This window comes from Pecten maximus, chromosome 3 (genome assembly GCF_902652985.1).
Source record: "Pecten maximus chromosome 3, xPecMax1.1, whole genome shotgun sequence".
NCBI lineage: Eukaryota > Metazoa > Mollusca > Bivalvia > Pectinida > Pectinidae > Pecten > Pecten maximus.
The window spans coordinates 27,938,457-27,962,581 of NC_047017.1; the positions used below are offsets into that span (position 1 = coordinate 27,938,457).

At 40.3% G+C, this 24,125-nt stretch overlaps 1 protein-coding gene across 16 annotated transcripts in view; it reads right to left on the minus strand.

Annotated features, from left to right (window-relative positions):
• Positions 1-24,125, minus strand: part of LOC117323787 (MAP/microtubule affinity-regulating kinase 3-like) — a 63,365-nt gene that overhangs the window by 32,197 nt on the left and 7,043 nt on the right. For all 16 annotated transcript variants that reach the window (XR_004531834.1, XM_033879239.1, XM_033879227.1 and 13 more), the window contains exons 3-7: positions 17,602-17,655; positions 15,883-15,931; positions 14,820-14,885; positions 14,401-14,471; positions 498-554 (exon numbers count right to left, since the gene is read on the minus strand). Coding sequence is in view for 15 of the 16 variants with exons in the window: in XM_033879239.1 (XP_033735130.1) it covers positions 498-554; positions 14,401-14,471; positions 14,820-14,885; positions 15,883-15,931; positions 17,602-17,655 (297 nt within the window). In the remaining variant the exon portion in view is untranslated. The remainder of the gene's footprint in view (positions 1-497; positions 555-14,400; positions 14,472-14,819; positions 14,886-15,882; positions 15,932-17,601; positions 17,656-24,125) is intronic.

Sequence of the window (24,125 nt, forward strand, 5' to 3'; positions counted from 1 at the left end):
GGCTGTAAATTTCATTTCCATGTAAAAGCAGATTAGTTACTGCAACATTTGCTCTTTCTGAGGGGGTCCTTTTTCATTATTTTTATTTTTTTATATTTAACATACATGTATATCTTTGCAGTATCATTGTAATACAACGTTATTAATTTGATCCCTGCACCCTCATCATTGTCATACAATTTTATTTAATCCCCATTAGATAATTTATCTTTTCTTTTACTTTCTGCATTATAGACACAATAAAAAAAAATTATGAAACCAATACCTCACATTTTGCCTACACTTTCAATCAATACTGTACAAGGCAAGAATATTAATAATTCCCCATGTAATCATATAATGAATTCAACAGCTGTGGTTAACTTAATCTTAAAAGTCTAAAAATTTTGTATGGTGAATGTTTCAAGTTAAGCCGTTAACATTAAACAGGAAGACTATGTTCATACATTCCCCAAGACTGGGAAAAAAACAAAACAAGCAGTATGTTGTGTAGATACCTTTAAATCTCTGTGTACTATGTGTTTCTGGTGGCAGTACTGTACAGCGGACACAATCTGTAAACAAAACAAACATAACAATCAATGTCGGGTGATCACATGACGTAGGTTCACACAGAGCCCGAGTTTACACCATATCTCTATGTTAGTGGGGCTGCCTTAACATGATATCCTTAAGTTAGTGTCACTAAAAGTAACGTATTCAGAATATCACAATAGACATCCCAAACCACAGAGATACACAGAAACAATGCCCCAAAACATATACCTTCCCATCCCCCCCCCCCCCCCCCCCATCACTTAAAACAATAGAAGATACAGTGCACATTTGCTTTCCTATGTTACAAAGCAGTAGCAAAAACAATTTCATACTTATTCTGTAATAAGACAAGAGGTTAACATAACTTGGACACAAAGGCTACCAGAAGGGCTAGCACTGTGGTTGTTTTTTTGCTGGGTTTAATGTCTTGTGAACAGCCAGGGTCATTTTGAGGCCAGGTCTATTTGTAGTAGTTGATGACCACCTCACAAAATACATGAGGACCATTGCATCCCATCCAGAGCAATTAGGATAAAGTGTCTTGCCCAAGGACAGCACAAGGACAGCAAAGACCAGCACTTTCAACACGATCGACACGATCAACAAGGGAGCATCAAATCATGCACCTCGGACCTTTAGCCGAGATTACCGACAGTTAGGGGGTGGACTTATTGCAGGACAATGAAATGGCATTTGGTTAGAATTTTACTACTGCAATAGACATGGATGGATTTGTTACTGGACAATGGGCTTATTGGATGGTAAATATTGGGACACCAAGAAATAAATTCCTAGTTTCTTATTTTAAACACAATATCAAATCTCCATGTAGAAACACAGATATATACGATATATGTTCAAATGTTTAATCAAAGATGCACCATGTGGTATAAGATAACCTGTGTTGTATCCAGAATTAAAGCATCTCTGATAATTTCCACTGGAGGTCACTTAGTATGTACCGTCCCCCTAGGGGATATATTACATGTCAAATTATTTTCGGCCTATGTGATCAGAAAGCTGGAGGGCTTATATACATCAGTTACAGGATGAATACTGATAAATACAGTATAATAAAGGTTACCTGTAGGAAGTAAGACATCAATCTATCTAGTGCCTGAGAATATGTAAGCAGCGATAATTATATAACTCACTATAAGTGATTCATGTAGTCACTAGCTAGTCCTAAGATATGTTACATTACACTGAAAATCAGAGAGCTAACGGTACCAGCATTTATATAATTATGGCCTATAGTTATACAAGAACTTGCGCATGAGCGTCACCTGCATCACCAATAGCAAAAGTGATTATAAAGAGACAATTTGTATATAACAATTTCTGAAATATTTTTTCGGCCCAAGGAAAATGAATTTTCACCAAGACTATCATTTTAAACAGTGAACTTTAGCTTTGACCAAACTAGCAATGTCAATGAGAGATGAGTGACTGAAGTTTTAATTTGTGCATGAACTTTTTAAATTATTTGAAACTTTGTGTATATAGAGGTTATACAACGAGTGGTTGTTGGATATGGAAGTTATTTCACACGAGTAAGTTATTTTTTTAAAGTTACAAAAGACACGAGCTTTAGCGAGTGTTTTTTGCAACTTTAAAAAATAACTTACGAGTGTGAAATAAATTCCATATCCAACAATTTCGAGTCGTGTGACCTGTTTCTACCACAATAATATCGGCTTGAATCAAAGGGAAACGTGGCCAAGTATAATTTCGCGTATGCAAATAAAGTGTACCGGTGACATCCGGACCCGGTGATGTGACGTCATTAGATTATTGATGACATCAATAACAATTGCAGCTTGGGTCAAAGTTCACCGTGTTAGCCAATCAAAATGTGTAGAGTTTATACCACGTGTGGTATAAACAGATTGTTAATCAACAGCTGTAATGATTAACTGATGGTCTGAGAGTTGAATAACACAGGGTATTGTGGTAGAAACTGTTGTCATCCATCTCAGAAATTTACATTAATAAGGGTATAAATGGGGTATAGCTCGTAAGAAATCATCACAACACTACCCTAGGTTTTAGGGGTGGGGTGGGTAGTGTGGTGGTGGTGTTGCTGGGGATAATAAACAGTAAGTTATATACACACATTTATGTTCATGTCAAATGTAAAATTTAATTGGATGTGTTTACACAGAACTACCTATTGTAAACATGCTTGTAATGTTAAAAGTCTAGAGTCACTTCAGTTTATATTTTATAATAGTGTCAACTTTACGAGAGTAAAATGCCTTTTTATTTAAGTATATACACAGCCCTAGGCATTTTATCAGCACAACAAACACTAACCTGTCAAATATACACACATACAGAACACAAGTGCACCCAGTACACAGTGGAGGAAACAATAGGGCGGAGTCTCCACATGATATATCCGAGTTATTCAGCTGTGAAATTACTACATGTCTACATAACCTCAGATACAAACATCAACTGAAATCGCACACTAACATATGCATATAAACATTAAGCTGTTTAAACCAGAGTTGATTGCATTCATATTCTATCATGTTGTGACATTGTGAGGTCTATTCCTTGTAGGCAGAAGAACTGGGTTCCCTATATCACCAACTGACTGTGAAATCAATACACCAATAGTTATATAAATGGCCTGACCTCTCTGTAACACTCAACGGTTTGACCACATAGACATGATAAAGACTGTTTTCCTTTCTTTTACTGAATAATAGTAGTACTCATACTCCCCTCTTTCCCAAAAAAGAAATTATTGCTAAGAGCAAGGGGTATATATACCACAGACATGTTGTATAATACCTCCTCGAGAAAGAAGGCAAGGAATATCATGATCTGATAACCATTTGTGACATTGCCTAAAAACAACTGGGATTTTAAACCCTGCAGACCAATAACCAAGCTAATTAATTATGCAGTTGGTCCTTATACACTAGAGACCTGCTAAAGCCATGTATTTTCTCCTGTTTTATGTTTTACATAAATCACATTCAATGTCAACGTTTTACTAGGTGCAACCTGAACTGTGTATCAGTGGTGGGTAAAGCATGCATTAGAAAGGCATGACAAAACCTGGGTTACAATGGAGAATCAATCGGATAGAAGTCAGCATCGGCTGTCTATTGACATCACACAACAACCATCTCACAGCTGTACATGTGTGGAGGTCTTACCACTTATCTAGCCATCAATACTGAGGTATGTCCAAACAAATCCAGCCAAAATGTCATCAATTTATTAGTGCAAATACACTGGTAACCATGGCATCAATATTCCTAAATGGATCTTCCTAAATACTAGTCAATAACGTATTAGTGAGAGACATAAACAGTTTCACAATTAAGGGACACACAGCATCTCACTGATCCAGCTAAAAACTGATGACTCAGCCTGATAGCATAAAACTTATTATCTGCTCTCACATGACTGGTCGACGTATATATCTTTTCTACAACAACAGCCAAACTTTCAAAATAGATAACATTTAATTGCACTAATTAGCAAACACACACCAGACAATATTCTTCCTATGTAAGAGTTTATAAGGTGTACCTGAATCCTACAGAGAATGTTACAGGTTTATCATCGGGTGTACAGAATTCCATCAAGAAGTGTAAGAAAACCTTGATCTTTATAGTTGATGGTGCTTTGTCCGCTTGGTAACATCAGCAGGCAATCATTCTGACGATAATTAACTCAACGTGATGTCAGATGCTCTTGGCACACAATAATGGTTCACTGTCCCCTACAGAAACAGAATTTAGGGTAGTGTTGGGACAACCCCTAAAATCTCACAGGTATTTGTGTACCAGTAAAAACCAGGGAAGTATTCCTAATGAAGTGCTAGCCAATGAAAGGATAAGTCATTGAACACATCCTATCACTGCCGAGGTGGGGGGATAAGGATAGGGGTGAGGATTTCTCCTCACTATTTATTTACAGTGACACGTGCAATCCATCTGATCCAGTATACACTGATGAACAACAAAATCATTAAAGTGCAAATATAATGCTAAACAAACCTCTCTACATCCCCTCCCAAGTATAAACAAACCTCTCCACACCCCCTCCCAAGTTTAAGTATAATTACAGTTTCCCAGAACTTGAAGCGTCCTAATTAATCTCCTGAAAGATAAAACCTTGGGAAATATTTATAGTCTGTCTAAAATGATGATGAAATCGGACCCTAACATGATGATCTAGTTTCTATCTAGCCGACTTCCTACCTCCGAGATAAAGCTGTACAGAGTAGATAACCTGCTGGGAGTGTGAGGAGGCTGGGAGCATGAGGAGGTAGGGAGTGTTATGTCTGACCAGTATACAACTCCTGTAATGGGCTATGATGTCCCTGTATACATACTACTCCATCCATTAGATTAGGATCCATTATTATCAATACACAGGTGCAGTCAAGTGTAAAAGGTTATATCGCTCAGCCATGACTGTCACCTTCACAGAACCAGTTCATCACCACTCCTCTGTTATATTGTACATGAATGGCAGTAGATAACATCAGTGTACAGTATATACTTACAGTATTATACTGGAAGTGTGCGACACCAGTGTTCTACAGGTAGTGTGTGACACCAGTGTTGTACTGGTAGTGTGTGACACCAGTGTTGTACTGGTAGTGTGCGACACCAGTGTTGTACTGGTAGTGTGTGACACCAGTGTTGTACTGGTAGTGTGCGACACCAGTGTTGTACTGGTAGTGTGTGACACCAGTGTTGTACTGGTAGCGTGCGACACCAGTGTTGTACTGGTAGCGTGCGACACCAGTGTTGTACTGGTAGTGTGCGACACCAGTGTTGTACTGGTAGTGTGCGACACCAGTGTTGTACTGGAAGTGTGCGACACCAGTGTTGTACTGGTAGTGTGCGACACCAGTGTTGTACTGGAAGTGTGTGACACCAGTGTTGTACTGGAAGTGTGTGACACCAGTGTTGTTTTGGTAGTGTGTGACACCAGTGTTGTACTGGTAGTGTGCGACACCAGTGTTGTACTGGAAGTGTGCGACACCAGTGTTCTACAGGTAGTGTGTGACACCAGTGTTGTACTGGTAGTGTGTGACACCAGTGTTGTACTGGTAGTGTGCGACACCAGTGTTGTACTGGTAGTGTGTGACACCAGTGTTGTACTGGTAGTGTGTGACACAAGTGTTGTACTGGTAGTGTGCGACACCAGTGTTGTACTGGTAGTGTGTGACACCAGTGTTGTACTGGTAGCGTGTGACACCAGTGTTGTACTGGTAGCGTGCGACACCAGTGTTGTACTGGTAGCGTACGACACCAGTGTTGTACTGGTAGTGTGCGACACCAGTGTTGTACTGGTAGTGTGCGACACCAGTGTTGTACTGGAAGTGTGTGACACCAGTGTTGTACTGGTAGTGTGCGACACCAGTGTTGTACTGGAAGTGTGTGACACCAGTGTTGTACTGGAAGTGTGTGACACCAGTGTTGTTTTGGTAGTGTGTGACACCAGTGTTGTACTGGTAGTGTGCGACACCAGTGTTGTACTGGAAGTGTGCGACACCAGTGTTCTACAGGTAGTGTGTGACACCAGTGTTGTACTGGTAGTGTGCGACACCAGTGTTGTACTGGTAGTGTGCGACACCAGTGTTGTACTGGTAGTGTGTGACACCAGTGTTGTACTGGTAGTGTGTGACACAAGTGTTGTACTGGTAGTGTGCGACACCAGTGTTGTACTGGTAGTGTGTGACACCAGTGTTGTACTGGTAGTGTGTGACACCAGTGTTGTACTGGTAGCGTGCGACACCAGTGTTGTACTGGTAGCGTACGACACCAGTGTTGTACTGGTAGTGTGCGACACCAGTGTTGTACTGGTAGTGTGCGACACCAGTGTTGTACTGGAAGTGTGTGACACCAGTGTTGTACTGGAAGTGTGTGACACCAGTGTTGTTGTGGTAGTGTGTGACACCAGTGTTGTTCTGGTAGTGTGTGACACCAGTGTGCGACACCAGTGTTGTACTGGTAGTGTGCGACACCAGTGTTGTACTGGAAGTGTGCGACACCAGTGTTGTACTGGTAGTGGGCGACACCAGTGTTGTACTGGAAGTGTGTGACACCAGTGTTGTACTGGAAGTGTGTGACACCAGTGTTGTACTGGTAGTGTGCGACACCATTGTACTGGTAGCGTGCGACACCAGTGTTGTACTGGTAGTGTGTGACACCAGTGTTGTACTGGTAGTGTGTGACACCAGTGTTGTTCTGGTAGTGTGCGACACCAGTGTTGTTCTGGTAGTGTGTGACACCAGTGTTGTTCTGGTAGTGTGTGACACCAGTGTTGTACTGGTACTGTGTGACACCAGTGTTGTACTGGTAGTGTGTGCGACACCAGTGTTTTACTGGTAGTGTGTGACACCAGTGTTATACTGGTAGTGTGTGACACCAGTGTTGTACTGGTAGTGTGCGACACCATTGTACTGGTAGCGTGCGACACCAGTGTTGTACTGGCAGTGTGTGACACCAGTGTTTTACTGGTAGTGTGCGACACCAGTGTTGTACTGGTAGTGTGTGACACCAGTGTTGTACTGATAGTGTGTGACACCAGTGTTGTACTGGTAGCGTGCGACACCAGTGTTGTACTGGTAGTGTGTGACACCAGTGTTGTACTGGTAGTGTGTGACACCAGTGTTGTTCTGGTAGTGTGCGACACCAGTGTTGTTCTGGTAGTGTGTGACACCAGTGTTGTTCTGGTAGTGTGTGACACCAGTGTTGTACTGGTAGTGTGTGCGACACCAGTGTTTTACTGGTAGTGTGTGACACCAGTGTTGTACTGGTAGTGTGTGACACCAGTGTTGTTCTGGTAGTGTGTGACACCAGTGTTGTACTGGTACTGTGTGACACCAGTGTTGTACTGGTAGTGTGTGCGACACCAGTGTTTTACTGGTAGTGTGTGACACCAGTGTTGTACTGGTAGTGTGTGACACCAGTGTTGTACTGGTAGTGTGCGACACCATTGTACTGGTAGCGTGCGACACCAGTGTTGTACTGGCAGTGTGTGACACCAGTGTTTTACTGGTAGTGTGTGACACCAGTGTTGTACTGGTAGTGTGTGCGACACCAGTGTTGTACTAATAGTGTGTGACACCAGTGTTGTACTGGTAGTGTGTGACACCAGTGTTGTTCTGGTAGTGTGTGACACCAGTGTTGTACTGGTACTGTGTGACACCAGTGTTGTACTGGTAGTGTGTGCGACACCAGTGTTTTACTGGTAGTGTGTGACACCAGTGTTGTACTGGTAGTGTGTGACACCAGTGTTGTACTGGTAGTGTGCGACACCATTGTACTGGTAGCGTGCGACACCAGTGTTGTACTGGCAGTGTGTGACACCAGTGTTTTACTGGTAGTGTGTGACACCAGTGTTGTACTGGTAGTGTGTGACACCAGTGTTGTACTGATAGTGTGTGACACCAGTGTTGTACTGGTAGTGTGTGACACCAGTGTTGTACTGGTAGTGTGTGACACCAGTGTTGTACTGGTAGTGTGTGACACCATTGTTGTACTGATAGTGTCTGACACCAATGTTGTTGCTAATGACAGTGACTATTATATTAATTGGCCATGTTATAATACTTGCACTGCATGGTAAATAGACACATAAGATAACTTTCAGACGAGAAAGCACTAAACGTATTTATATAGGGGCCAAACTATTAATATAAGGCGAGAAACCTTCCAAACCATATAGTCGCTGTTGTTCAATAGACTAACAACAGGCAATACACAGTGTTTATGTAGAAACAAACACAGTCTTTATTCACTTTAGGTATTTCAACTGAAGTGGCTGACACAAAGATACAGGTAGCTATATACACCACAGGTAAGAGCTCTGAATACATGGGGACTAAATTAATCTATTTTAACAGTATATTATATCAGCAGCTTGTTCACGCTTCAATGGTTATAACAAGTGGAACAGGAAATCTTTTCTTTTTAATAAGTTTGCTGAATGTTACAAGTTAATATATCAAACAGGATACCTTCACCACCAATAACACATTTCTTCATTCATACTGCACACTATACTAAAGGTGTCAAATGATGAATTTGTTAACTGTATACATGGATTTTACTACCTGTATATATCCCCTCCTCCTCCTTTAGATATAACTTTTTAATTTTTACTTTATACAATAGCTTAATGTAATTAGCTATATTTACCCCTACACATTTACAACGGCCCATGTAAATCAGCCTCTACATGGTTGACAATGACCCATGTAAATCAGCCCCTACATGGTTGACAATGACCCATGTAAATCAGCCCTACATGGTTGACAATGACCCATGTAAATCAGCCCCTACATGGTTGACAATGACCCATGTAAATCAGCCCCTACATGGTTGACAATGACCCATGTAAATCAGCCCCTACATGGTTGACAATGACCCATGTAAATCAGCCCCTACATGGTTGACAATGACCCATGTAAATCAGCCCTTACATGGTTGACAATGACCCATGTAAATCAGCCCCTACATGGTTGACAATAACCCCGATAAACAAGCCTCTACATGGTTGACAATGACCCAGGTATATATCAGCCCTACATGGTTGACAATGACCCAGGTATATATCAGCCCCTACATGGTTGACAATGACCCATGTAAATCAGCCCTGCATGGTTGACAATAACCCAGATAAACTAGCCTCTACATGGTTGACAATGACCCAGGTATATATCAGCCCCTACATGGTTGACAATGACCCATGTAAATCAGCCCTACATGGTTGACAATAACCCAGATAAACTAGCCTCTACATGGTTGACAATGACCCAGGTATATATCAGCCCCTACATGGTTGACAATGACCCATGTAAATCAGCCCTGCATGGTTGACAATAACCCAGATAAACTAGCCTCTACATGGTTGACAATGACCCAGGTATATATCAGCCCCTACATGGTTGACAATGACCCATGTAAATCATCCCTACATGGTTGACAATGACCCATGTTAATCAGCCCTGCATGGTTGACAATGACCCATGTTAATCAGCCCTGCATGGTTGACAATAACCCAGATAAACAAGCCTCTACATGGTTGACAATGACCCATAAATATATGCCCCTACACATTAACAACAGCCCAGGTATATATCAGCGCCTACATGGTTGACAATGACCCATGTAAGTCAGCCCTACATGGTTGACAATGACCCAGGTATATATCAGCCCCTACAAGGTTGACAATGACCCATGTAAGTCAGCCCTACATGGTTGACAATGACCCATGTATATATCAGCCCCTACATGGTTGACAATGACCCAGGTATATATCAGCCCCTACAAGGTTGACAATGACCCAGGTATATATCAGCCCCTACATAGTTGACAATGACCCAGGTATATATCAGCCCCTACAAGGTTGACAATGACCCAGGTATATATCAGCCCCTACATAGTTGACAATGACCCATGTATATATCAGCCCCTACATAGTTGACAATGACCCAGGTTAATTAGCCCCTACATAGTTGACAATGACCCAGGTTAATTAGCCCCTACATAGTTGACAATGACCCAGTTAAATCAGCACCAAATGGTGGACAATGATCCCGATAAATCTGTTCCTATAGGTTGCTACTGCTTTAGTGTTGAATTAATACAAAATCGGGTAAAATGTTCAGGTATAAATGACAACATTTAAGGCATTGTGTATACGAGATGAAAGCTAGCATTACACTGCCTCTGATTAGTCACACTAGACTGAGCAGTTTCTGCTTCAGTGATTGTTTCCACTACAGGTATGTGTTGGTGTGGCAGGCAGCAGATAATGAACAAGACCGATTTGTAGTATATTTCTAGGACAGATGTTATAAATGTATTGTGATCCCACCTCTACAACCTTACTATATATTATATAATTAGGCCATTCTTCTGGAGCAAAATCATACAGGTAGATAAGTCATCTCAAAGTCCAATATTCCTATGTGTATTTCTTCTTAATTGTACCTGTATCTATTATGTAACTAATGAAATAGAGCTGACAATAGTTCTTTTTTTAATTTTTTTATGTTTATTTAGTTAGGAGGGGAGCAGAATGGGGCGGGACAGGATTATCCATGATTAACAGGAGCCTGTAATACATTAGATTATAAATCACTACAGACTGTTTGGGTATCCTTTTTTCTAAAATTGAAAAACTACCTTCACATGATATGATTCATCATAACCTTGTCAATCCCACCCGAATCAACACGGCCACTTAAACAGTATGACTACACTTCAGTGTACCCTACAACATAACAGCTGGCTCATACACACCTGCATCAAGTTACCCTGGTACCTAACAGTAGCAACAAATACTAGTCACTGCTTCTGATTCATCAAATACATGTCATATAACCTCTAGGTTGGACTTGGAGGCGCACAGATTATTGGTTTAATCTAAAAGCTGCTGGTATTTAAAATTTAAAACCTAACATTTCCCACACACTATACTACTGAAAACCACCAAGACATTACATTGTCAGTTCGGTTGTCAAGTACATTATTGAAATGAAACTGCAGTCATGTTTGTTTTTTTTATATTGAATAGTACCACATCATTCACAAGTCAAGGCAAACATCAGTAATACTATTGCAACTGGATGATACCAGAAATCTAGACTTTAGATTGATGATATCGAATACTGTTAATAAAATCCACATCACAAGTGTATATTATAGAGGATCCGTCCTGGACCAGATCTCTACATATACTAAATGTCTCCACATCACAAGTGTATATTATAGAGGATCTGTCCTGGACCAGATCTCTACATACACTAAGTGTCTCCACATCACAAGTGTATATTATAGAGGATCCGTCCTGGACCAGATCTCTAAATACACTAAGTGTCTCCACATCACAAGTGTATATTATAGAGGATCCGTCCTGGACCAGATCTCTACATACACTAAATGTCTCCACATCACAAGTGTATATCATACGGTGGATCCGTCCTGGACTAGATCTCTACATACGCTAAGTGTCTCCACATCACAAGTGTATATTATACGGAGGATCCGTCCAGGACCAGATCACTACATACACTAAGTGTCTCCACATCACAAGTGTATATTATAGAGGATCCGTCCTGGACCAGATCTCTACATACACTAAATGTCTCCACATCACAAGTGTATATTATACGGAGGATCCGTCCTGGACCAGATCTCTACATACGCTAAGTGTCTCCACATCACAAGTGTATATTATACGGAGGATCCGTCCTGGACCAGATCACTTCATACACTAAGTGTCTCCACATCACAAGTGTATATTTTACGGAGGATCTGTCCTGGACCAGATCTCTACATACACTAAATGTCTCCACATCACAAGTGTATATTATAGAGGATCCGTCCTGGACCAGATCTCTACATACACTAAATGTCTCCACATCACAAGTGTATATTATAGAGGATCCGTCCTGGACCAGATCTCTACATACGCTAAGTGTCTCCACATCACAAGTGTATATTATACGGAGGATCCGTCCTGGACCAGATCACTTCATACACTAAGTGTCTCCACATCACAAGTGTATATTATACGGAGGATCCGTCCTGGACCAGATCTCTACATACACTAAGTGTCTCCACATCACAAGTGTATATTATACGGAGGATCCGTCCTGGACCAGATCTCTACATACACTAAATGTCTCCACATCACAAGTGTATATTATAGAGGATCCGTCCTGGACCAGATCACTACATACACTAAGTGTCTCCACATCACAAGTGTATATTATACGGAGGATCCGTCCTGGACCAGATCACTTCATACACTAAGTGTCTCCACATCACAAGTGTATATTATAGAGGATCCGTCCTGGACCAGATCTCTAAATACACTAAGTGTCTCCACATCACAAGTGTATATTATAGAGGATCCGTCCTGGACCAGATCTCTACATACACTAAATGTCTCCACATCACAAGTGTATATCATACGGTGGATCCGTCCTGGACTAGATCTCTACATACGCTAAGTGTCTCCACATCACAAGTGTATATTATACGGAGGATCCGTCCAGGACCAGATCACTACATACACTAAGTGTCTCCACATCACAAGTGTATATTATAGAGGATCCGTCCTGGACCAGATCTCTACATACACTAAATGTCTCCACATCACAAGTGTATATTATACGGAGGATCCGTCCTGGACCAGATCTCTACATACGCTAAGTGTCTCCACATCACAAGTGTATATTATACGGAGGATCCGTCCTGGACCAGATCACTTCATACACTAAGTGTCTCCACATCACAAGTGTATATTTTACGGAGGATCTGTCCTGGACCAGATCTCTACATACACTAAATGTCTCCACATCACAAGTGTATATTATAGAGGATCCGTCCTGGACCAGATCTCTACATACACTAAATGTCTCCACATCACAAGTGTATATTATAGAGGATCCGTCCTGGACCAGATCTCTACATACGCTAAGTGTCTCCACATCACAAGTGTATATTATACGGAGGATCCGTCCTGGACCAGATCACTTCATACACTAAGTGTCTCCACATCACAAGTGTATATTATACGGAGGATCCGTCCTGGACCAGATCTCTACATACACTAAGTGTCTCCACATCACAAGTGTATATTATACGGAGGATCCGTCCTGGACCAGATCTCTACATACACTAAATGTCTCCACATCACAAGTGTATATTATAGAGGATCCGTCCTGGACCAGATCACTACATACACTAAGTGTCTCCACATCACAAGTGTATATTATACGGAGGATCCGTCCTGGACCAGATCACTTCATACACTAAGTGTCTCCACATCACAAGTGTATATTATACGGAGGATCCGTCCTGGACCAGATCTCTACATACACTAAGTGTCTCCACATCACAAGTGTATATTATACGGAGGATCCGTTCTGGACCAGATCACTTCATACACTAAGTGTCTCCACATCACAAGTGTATATTATACGGAGGATCCGTCCTGGACCAGATCTCTACATACACTAAGTGTCTCCACATCACAAGTGTATATTATTGAGGATCCGTCCTGGACTAGATCACTACATACACTAAGTGTCTCCACATCACAAGTGTATATTATACGGAGGATCCGTCCTGGACCAGATCACTTCATACACTAAGTGTCTCCACATCACAAGTGTATATTATACAGAGGATCTGTCCTGGACCAGATCACAACATACACTAAATGTCTCCACATCACAAGTGTATATTATACGGAGGATCTGTCCTGGACCAGATCTCTACATACGCTAAGTGTCTCCACATCACAAGTGTATATTATACGGAGGATCCGTCCTGGACCAGATCTCTACATACGCTAAGTGTCTCCACATCACAAGTGTATATTATACGGAGGATCCGTCCTGGACCAGATCTCTACATACACTAAGTGTCTCCACATCACAAGTGTATACCTGTCCTGGACCAGATCTCTACATACGCTAAATGTCTCCACATCACAAGTGTATATTATACGGAGGATCCGTCCTGGACCAGATCTCTACATACATTAAGTGTCCTTACATCACAAGTGTATATAATTAACAAGTGACCCCTAATACACCCATGTCATTGTCCTCAGTGACAGCAAGCTCTTCAACAATCAACAACATGTTACTCTTTGTGATCATGGCTTCCATTTTTTCATTCCTGTATACACGTTTGAAACTACATCAAAAATTCAGACTCACGACTGATGATACAGGAAGCACGGCTAGTAATGTAACCAAGGTTAAATTTTCATTACAATAAGTTCAGAATAAGAACATGAAAATAAACACAACAGGGCTTTCCAGAAACAGTTTTAACCAACTGAAGAAAAACTCACCTGTCTAAACTTGGCACGTGCTTCCTTTTCTTTCATTCTACCGTGTGCAACCAGATAGTCAAACACCTCACCTGTAATGTAGAAAGCACATTTAATGGAAACATACACATATAGCAATACAAAAATCTAGTGCTAGTAAAACCTAAAAACCATCTAAGTCTGAACAGGATTGTTGGCAGCATGGAAGGTATTTTGACCTTTTCTTACAATTGTTATATAGAGCTCTACAGAAACATTGACCTTTATATAGAGCAGCGCAGCAACACAACAAACTCATCAGGCCCAATTCAATAATACAGAAGCTGGAAAGGTCCTTCAACAATTAGTGTGTGACCATGCCAACAATCTACCACACTTATATAACCTGGCTGTGTTAGTGAGGTTACACAATTAGCTTTAAGACTTATCCCCAAACTTACCTCCACTAGCATACTCCATCACCAAATACAGCGTCTTTTCCGTCTCTATCACCTCAAATAATTTCACTGTAAAATATAAAATTTTAACAAAGATAAAATCAATAGCAAATATTTACTATCTTAAAATTTACAAATACAGTGTTTTATTAATTATAAAGCATACAGAATTTAATGGCAAACCCACCAGCAAGTATTTACTCTCTTACTGTATTTAATTAGATCAGTACTAGTAGCATTTGGAATCAAATAACATAACCTCAAAAATAAATTTCAGAGATTGTGATTCATATCAGTCACTAGTTCTGTACATGTACAGTAAACATGTATTAAATTAATTAACGTTTTTCATCAAAGGGAAATTGTTTATTGTTTAATTATAAACTCTCATCCAGAATTGATTGTCTAGAAATGAAGAGGATGTTTTATGCTCGATATTATTGGGAGCTTCGTGAATTCAGTGCATTGTGGTCTATGTGATGTAGATGTAGTTATCTGCTAATTCTTCCATCTCAACTGTTAACTTAACACCCTGTTGTACTCTTGACAAGACCAGACAACCCTTCCCAGTCAGACATAAAGTATCTAAATCCTGTAATATCCAATATTCCCACTTGCAGCTAGCAGTTTAACACTAGATCCTTTCTGTTGATTCAATGCATGGTGGGCAAAGATTTGCTGTTTGGTAAATTGCCGGAAAACTAGAGGGATCTAGAAAACAGATGGTATTGTGTGTTTCCTTGCTAAACAAGCTCAGACAAACTTGATGCTTGGTAGGTCTGGCTGTCTACATGGATAAAAGAATAATGGACAGAGAAGTTTCCTTTTCAACATTTAATTAGGTTTTACAGGTGGTTTCAAAACCAGGCACTAACTACAATCCAATCCAGTTGCATATTACATAAAATTTTATTATATTTTTTTTTGGAATTAATAAAACGTAAGTCTAACAAGAGAGTTTTGAACTGCTTCATCAATCAAACAATTCAGTATCTGTAGATTCTCTTAACTAAACAATTGTTTTACCACAGCAACAGTAATATATACATTTGAGATAGGTAATTACCTATATTGGGGTGATCCAGTAGCTTCATGATTCTCACTTCCCGGAACAACTGCAAAAAGTTAAAAGCATTTATTGTTAGCATTAGCATTTCTACAGAAACCATACCTTTATCTGTTTGTGATATTTGTTCATATTAACTTACTGATCAAATCATATAGATAAATACAAATAAATCCTAAGATATTATTTTCTAAGCTAAACAGACATATAATCAATATATCATGACCATCTACCAGTTTACTTTGAATGAATTAAGGGGAGGGGGGTGTTCATTTTTATAAGTATAGACTCCCCTGCATGCGAGATGCATGCATGTAGTGTTTTGACACGTACTGAAACAATTATGGTCTTAATATATCACAATATGCATCTCCCTTCAATAATATATAATTTCTAGTACTTCATGTGTATACTTAATATATTCATATACAATAATTTGTACTCCATGTGTATGCTAGACACAATACTTGTACTTCATGTGTACACTAGATACACTTCTCATACTCCATGTGTACACTTGATACACTTCTCGTACTCCATGTATACACTAGATACACTTCTCGTACTCCATGTGTACACTAGATACACTTCTCGTACTCCATGTGTACACTTGATACACTTCTCGTACTCCATGTATACACTAGATACACTTCTCGTACTCCATGTGTACACTAGATACACTTCTCGTACTCCATGTGTACACTAGATACACTTCTTCTACTCCATGTGTACACTAGATACACTTCTCCTACTCCATGTATACACTAGATACACTTCTCGTACTCCATGTGTACACTAGATACACTTCTCGTACTCCATGTGTACACTAGATACACTTCTCGTACTACATGTGTACACTAGATACACTTCTCGTACTCCATGTGTACACTAGATACACTTCTCGTACTACATGTGTATACTTGATACAATATTCGTACTCCATAATGTATACTAGATACACTTCTCGTACTACATGTATACACTAGATACACTTCTCGTACTACATGTGTATACTTGATACAATATTCGTACTCCATAATGTATACTAGATACAATACTCAATACTCCATATGTACCCTAGATACAATTCGTGTACTCTTATACCCCATGTGTACAGTAGATACAATTCACATATGTGGATAATAAAGTTATATACATACAACATGTTGATAATATAGTCATATACATGCAAAGTCCACATATATTAAGGAAAGCTATGTTAAAGTATTTTTAGTGTGTAACATGCAAAATCACATATTGTGTTGCATTCATTAACTTTTCGAAAGAAATCAATAATACCCCATACTCTCAACATTAAACACAGTTAGGGTCCGTAGTTCCTAAATACAGCACCCTCATTATCATTTGCAAGTAAAATGCAGCCAAAAGTTGAGGACAAACAAAGTGGAAGGAACTGCATGACAAAGCTGAGTGTTAATGACTCATCCAATGTCAAACTGCAAGCTGCACCTTCTGAAAGCCACCTCAACACATTATAAATGGTGGGATCACAATACCGACCAGGCTTTATCTACTGAAACCCAACCCGCTGTCCCAAGGAAGATCAAACAGTCTGGGATCCTTTACTCCCACACCCCTGATTTGACTAAAGGTTTTGTGTATAAAGATTAATCTTCACACTTTTAACCAGTATTATTTTTAAGTGTAAAGAGTTATATATAGAAAATTTATACTTTTTTTATTAATGAATTAACATACCTTTTGTAGACTTGATGGATTTAACTGTGTCTTGTCAATTATCTTGATGGCCACCTGAAATGCAGAGAAAAAAACAAAGGATTAGAACTGTAGGACATCTATATAGAATAAACTTAATAGATCAATTACGCATGTTCAGGAGTCTTTTGTACAATACCAATATGACATGTATTGGTGTCAGTATGTACAATATTATCAAATATGAATGGAATTCAAATCTAGGTCAGACCAGTTCTGTTTACAATGACTTGTTTTTATCAGTGACTATGTATATAAGGACCACTAATGAAAAATAGTTTTTAAAACTTCAACAGCAGTCTTTCAAGACCTTTAATTAATTTACTGGACAATACTATATTGATTAAGAAAACAACAGACTGAAAGGTGTTGAGGAAATAGCAGGGAGAAATTAAGCTAGGAAACAGGCACCAGTCAAACCACCACATCCAGAATCTGTTAGCTGGGATTATTAACTTGTAATTACATTAAAGACGATCTTTTGAAGCTGCTAGCTGTGTTACTGTTATCATATACATGTAGTAAAGGCCCTAAACAAATCCAGCCTTGATGAATCACCAGTGTACCAAGCACACCAAGGCTGTGTAGCTTTATAGACTACTGTATACATTTATTTATACACAGCCATATTTTCATAACACAGCATGCTTAGAATATCAAAATATGATCATCTGACTACAACTGTGACTCCCTCATCCTGTGTCATTTCTGACACAATTAACCAAAGGTAACATATGCATACGCTGGGGTACGTTTCCTAGTAACCCTGAGTTCAGTAAGCTAAGGCTTACTCCCCTAGAACTACAGAAACCTGGCGCCCACTCCTCTATAACCCCCCCCCCCCCCCCCCCCCCCCCCCCCGAGTACATTCAGTAAACTGGAGCCCACTCCTCTAGAACCCCTGAGTACATACAGTAAACTGGAGCCCACTCCTCTAGAACCCCTGAGTACAGTAACCTGGAGCCCACTCCTCTAGAACCCCTGAGTACATACAGTTAACTGGAGCCCACTACTCTAGAACCCCTTAGTACAGTAACCTGGCGCCCACTCCTCTAGAACCCCTGAGTACATACAGTAAACTGGAGCCCACTCCTCTAGAACCCCTGAGTACATACAGTAAACTGGAGCCCACTCCTCTAGAACCCATGAGTACATACAGTAAACTGGAGCCCACTCCTCTAGAACCCCTGAGTACATACAGTTAACTGGAGCCCACTCCTCTAGAACCCCTGTGCACATACAGTAACCTGGCACCCACACCTCTAGAACCCCTTAGTACAGTAAGCTGGGGGCCTGGAGCCCACTTTCCCTAGCTTACAAGGGCTTACCTAGAACTACACTCCCCTGATCATGAGTACAGTAATACTCCTCTAATAACCCTGAGCACTGTAAGCTGGGGCTTACTCCCCTAGTAAACCTAGGTACATTAAGCTAGAGTCCACTCCTCTATAACCTTTGAGTTAAGTAACCTAGAGCCCACTCCCCTATATCAACCCTTGGTATAGTAAGCTGGGGCCCACTCCCCTATTAACCCTTGGTATAGTAAGCTGGGGCCCACTCCCCTATTAACCCTTGGTATAGTAAGCTGGGGCCCACTCCCCTATTAACCCTTGGTATAGTAAGCTGGGGCCCACTCCCCTATTAACCCTTGGTATAGTAAGCTGGGGCCCACTCCCCTATTAACCCTTGGTATAGTAAGCTGGGGCCCACTCCCCTATTAACCCTTGGTATAGTAATCTGGGGCCCACTCCCCTATTAACCCTTGGTATAGTAAGCTGGGGCCCACTCCCCTATTAACCCTTGGTATAGTAAGCTGGGGCCCACTCCCCTATTAACCCTTGGTATAGTAAGCTGGGGCCCACTCCCCTATTAACCCTTGGTATAGTAAGCTGGGGCCCACTCCCCTATTAACCCTTGGTATAGTAAGCTGGGGCCCACTCCCCTATTAACCCTTGATATAGTAAGCTGGAGCCCACTCCCTATCAACCCTTGGTATAGTAAGCTGGGGCCCACTCCCTATTAACCCTGGGTATAGTAAGATGGGGCCCACTCCCCTATTAACCCTGGGTATAGTAAGCTGGGGCCCACTCCCCTATTAACCCTGGGTATAGTAAGATGGGGCCCACTCCCCTATTAACCCTGGGTATAGTAAGATGGGGCCCACTCCCCTATTAACCCTGGGTATAGTAAGCTGGGGCCCACTCCCCTATTAACCCTGGGTAAAGTAAGCCAGGGCCCACTCCCCCATTAACCCTGGGTATAGTAAGCCAGGGCCCACTCCCCTATTAGCCCTGGGTATAGTAAGCTTGGGGCTTGGAGCCCACTTCCCCTAGCTTACAAGGGCTTACCTAGAACTACACTCCCCTGATCATGAGTACAATAATACTCCCCTAATAACCCTGAGCACTGTAAGCTGGGGCTTACTCCCCTAGTAACCCTAGGTACATTAAGCTAGAGTCCACTCCTCTATAACCTTGGAGTTTAGTAACCTAGAGCCCACTCCCCTATATCAACCCTTGGTATAGTAAGCTGGGGCCCACTCCCCTATTAACCCTGGGTATAGTAAGCTGGGGCCCACTCCCCTATTAACCCTGGGTATAGTAAACTGGGGCCCATTCTCCTATTAACCCTGGGTATAGTAAGCTGGGGCCCACTCCCCTATATCAACCCTTGGAATAGTAAGGTGTGGCCCACTCCCCTATTAACCCTGGGTATAGTAAACTGGGGCCCATTCTCCTATTAACCCTGGGTATAGTAAGCCAGGGCCCACTCCCCTATTAACCCTGGGTATAGTAAACTGGGGTCCACTTCCCTATCAACCCTGGGTATAGTCAGCCGGGGCCCACTCACCTATTAACCCTGGGTATAGTAAGCCGGGGCCCACTCCCCCATTAACCCTGGGTATAGTAAGCTGAGGCCCACTCCCCCCCATTAACTCTGGGTACAGTAAGCCGGTGCCAACTCCCCCCATTAACCCTGGGTATAGTAAGCTGAGGCCCACTCCCCCCCATTAACTCTGGGTACAGTAAGCCGGTGCCAACTCCCCCCATTAACCCTGGGTATAGTAAGCCGGTGCCGACTCCCCTAATAACCCTTGGTATAGTGGGGGCCCACTCCCCTATTAACCCTGGGTATAGTAAGCCGGTGCCCACTCCTTATTAACCCTGGGTATAGTAAGCTGGGGCCCACTCCCCTATTAACCCTGGGTAAAGTAAGCCGGGGCCCACTCCCCTATTAACCCTGGGTACAGTAAGCCGGTGCCCACTCCCTATTAACCCTGAGTATAGTAAGCTGAGGCCCATTCTCCTAGTAACCCTGGATACAACAAGCTGAAACCTATTCATGTTCTAACTTTAATTTCAGTATAAGCTGCAGGGCCCCACATCACTAACTCACTGAGTACATAAGCTGGAGTCATACCATTTACCTAATACCTTTCCTTAATTTTCCACGTTGGAATTAAATTCCATTTACCTAATACCTTTCCTTAATTTTCCACGTTGGAATTAAATTCTTTTATCAGCCTAATTTTATATGCAAAACATGCCTGGTTTTAATTTCTTTTTATCAATACAGCAGATTTTTTTACTGAACTAAAGATGTCTGAAGATAATTATAATACATTTCTTTTATCTGTACACAATCTATTCATTTTTATATTTGGCAAGTGATGTAAATGTGTAACCTTGAAAATGACATTCACATCAAATGATTATTTTGGAACAATCATTGCATGAAATATATAAGGTTTATACAGGTACTCTGAGCCCCCAACATTGACTTATACAGGAGTGAACTCTCATGATCAGACAAACATCAGATCAGGGAAGTCTACAACTCAACAGTCACAATAGTGTTTATAGATAAAAACATCAGAGGTTATGAGAAATAGGGGATTTCCTTTCTCCTCAGATCTAAGTTGCTTCTGAGTACTCCTTTTGTCCAGTAATTAGTGACTATCTACATAGGTCAAGAAATGTCTATCTAGCTGACTAGAATAGCAATGATGAAGTACAAAGGGCATCACCATTTACAGCAACTGCAGATAACACAGGATTTGTGTGCTTTGTACTTTGCTTTTCTGGTGATAGCTCAGACTTCAACACATAGACCTGTGGTGTATGGTCTCACAGAAGCATCTACATTTAATTTACACATCAACCTTTGGCCCATGGGTGCTAAAAATACCAAATTCACTTAAAACCTATCAAAAAAGTGAGATTTTACCGTACTTGATCTTCCATTCGGACAGTATTTCATGAAACATCTTAAAACGATTGAATTTCTTTCATATTTACCTCATGAACAATTTTCATGCATATTCAAAAATTTGGTCCTTTTAGATTTTATTCTTATTCTCAGTTTCTTAGTATTATCCCTAACCTTCTGGCATTTAGTTTTGCTTTTTTTCTATGGTACATTTATATACTCGATACTGAAAACCTCTGGATTACTTTGAATTCAGCTGCTTTAGAAAAAAGGTAAACAGTGAACGAACCCCTGTGATGACACCCAATGCAATTTGTCCAAGGATCTATGAAGGAACCAGGTACTACATTAATGTGTTTCTATTTCCAGATCTAAAACTTTTAACATAATGACCAATCCTACTCCCCAACAGACAAGAAATGAAATGACTTCACATGATTGTTACAGAAATGGCTTTACAATATACACATAAAGCTATGTAGTTATAATATATTCAAGAAGTTAGCCTAGTCATTCCATTTTTAGATGATGATAATTCCACCCAGTCAATACTATATATATAAGACTAAAGTACAAATCAGAGCCCGTGTGTGTGTAATTATGGTTCTATCACCACTGAATACACAGCCCCTGATATAATCACCACTGTGAGCAGTACAGTTTTCCGGTGAAGTGTTAGTTTGACAATACATTAAGCTCCCCCTACATTACAGCATCAATAATGGTCCATCTCAATATGATGTGTAAGATCAATAATGTTACATACAAGGCCTTATCATGCAAGGTGAATTACACAGCTCAAAATACCACATCAACTGCCAAGGATTTTCCCCTTAATATTGACAGGATGCATATATGCATACCAGATAAAATTTGTTCCAGGATATTAACTCATAATAATTGCATGATACAGTTTATTATGGTATAATCTGATCTAAAATTTCTTCATCAAGTACAGTTTTTAATACTAATGTCAATATAGTGCAACCTTACCACTTCGTATTACAAAAACAACTATATATGGAAACTGCCTTGGTGTGCAAACTTATCACAATTAAATAAATTAATATACCTGTATAATATGATGCAATATATGAAGCAACCCTCATTTGCTAAATGCATCAGCTTCATACAAGACAAATCAAATACAAATTGTGTTGTGACTTGTACATCTGATTTAATTCTTTGCTACCACAATCAATTCAATTAAATCCAGATTTAAACCATCTCCTTTCAATCTCCCCCATGTGGGACCCCGGATAATAGCCCAGCCATCCACAATTATAGCTCCTTTGGCCACATAATAACCTACCTTGTCTCTCATCTGTACACAAAATAACAATGCATGCTAATGATTGTTAAGTAATTATTATCTTTTTGTTTTGTGGGACAGTGTAAGCTATTAGACAGGTTTGATTCTGCTCCACTGGAATAACATTATACACTGCATCTGTATACGTACACAACATCAAAATAACCTACATCCTGTTGTAGTATGATATATATGATGCCAAAATAATGTTCGTCCTTCCATACGTACCGTACATGACATCAGAAAATACACATCATGCTATACGTACATAACAACAAAACAACATATATCCTGCCTTGCGCATTCAACATTATGTAAGTCAAGCATTATGTTGTACATAATACATCATGTAATAAGTTCTAGACATCAATATGATAAACATCCTGTTGTTCTAACATGACACCAATATAATATACATCATGTTGTTCTAACAGGACATCAATATAATATACATCCTGTTGTACCAACACGCCACCAAAACAATGTACATCATGTTGTTCTAACACGACACAAAAACCATGTACATTCTGTTGTTTTAACATGACACCAATATAATATACATCCTGTTGTTCTAACACGACCCCAATATAATATACATCCTGTTGTTCTAACACGACCCCAATATAATATACATTATGTTGTTCTAACACGACCCCAATATAATACACATCCTGTTGTTCTAACATGACAGACCCCAATATAATATACATCCTGTTGTTCTAACACAACCCCAATATAATATACATCCTGTTGTTCTAACACAACCCCAATATAATACACATCCTGGTGTTCTAACATGACCCCAATATAATAAACATTATGTTGTTCTAACATGACCCCAATATAATATACATCCTGGTGTTCTAACATGACCCAAATATAATATACATTATGTTGTTCTAACATGACCCCAATATAATATACATCCTGTTGTACAAACACGACACCAAAATAATGTACATACGGTTGTACGAACATAATACCA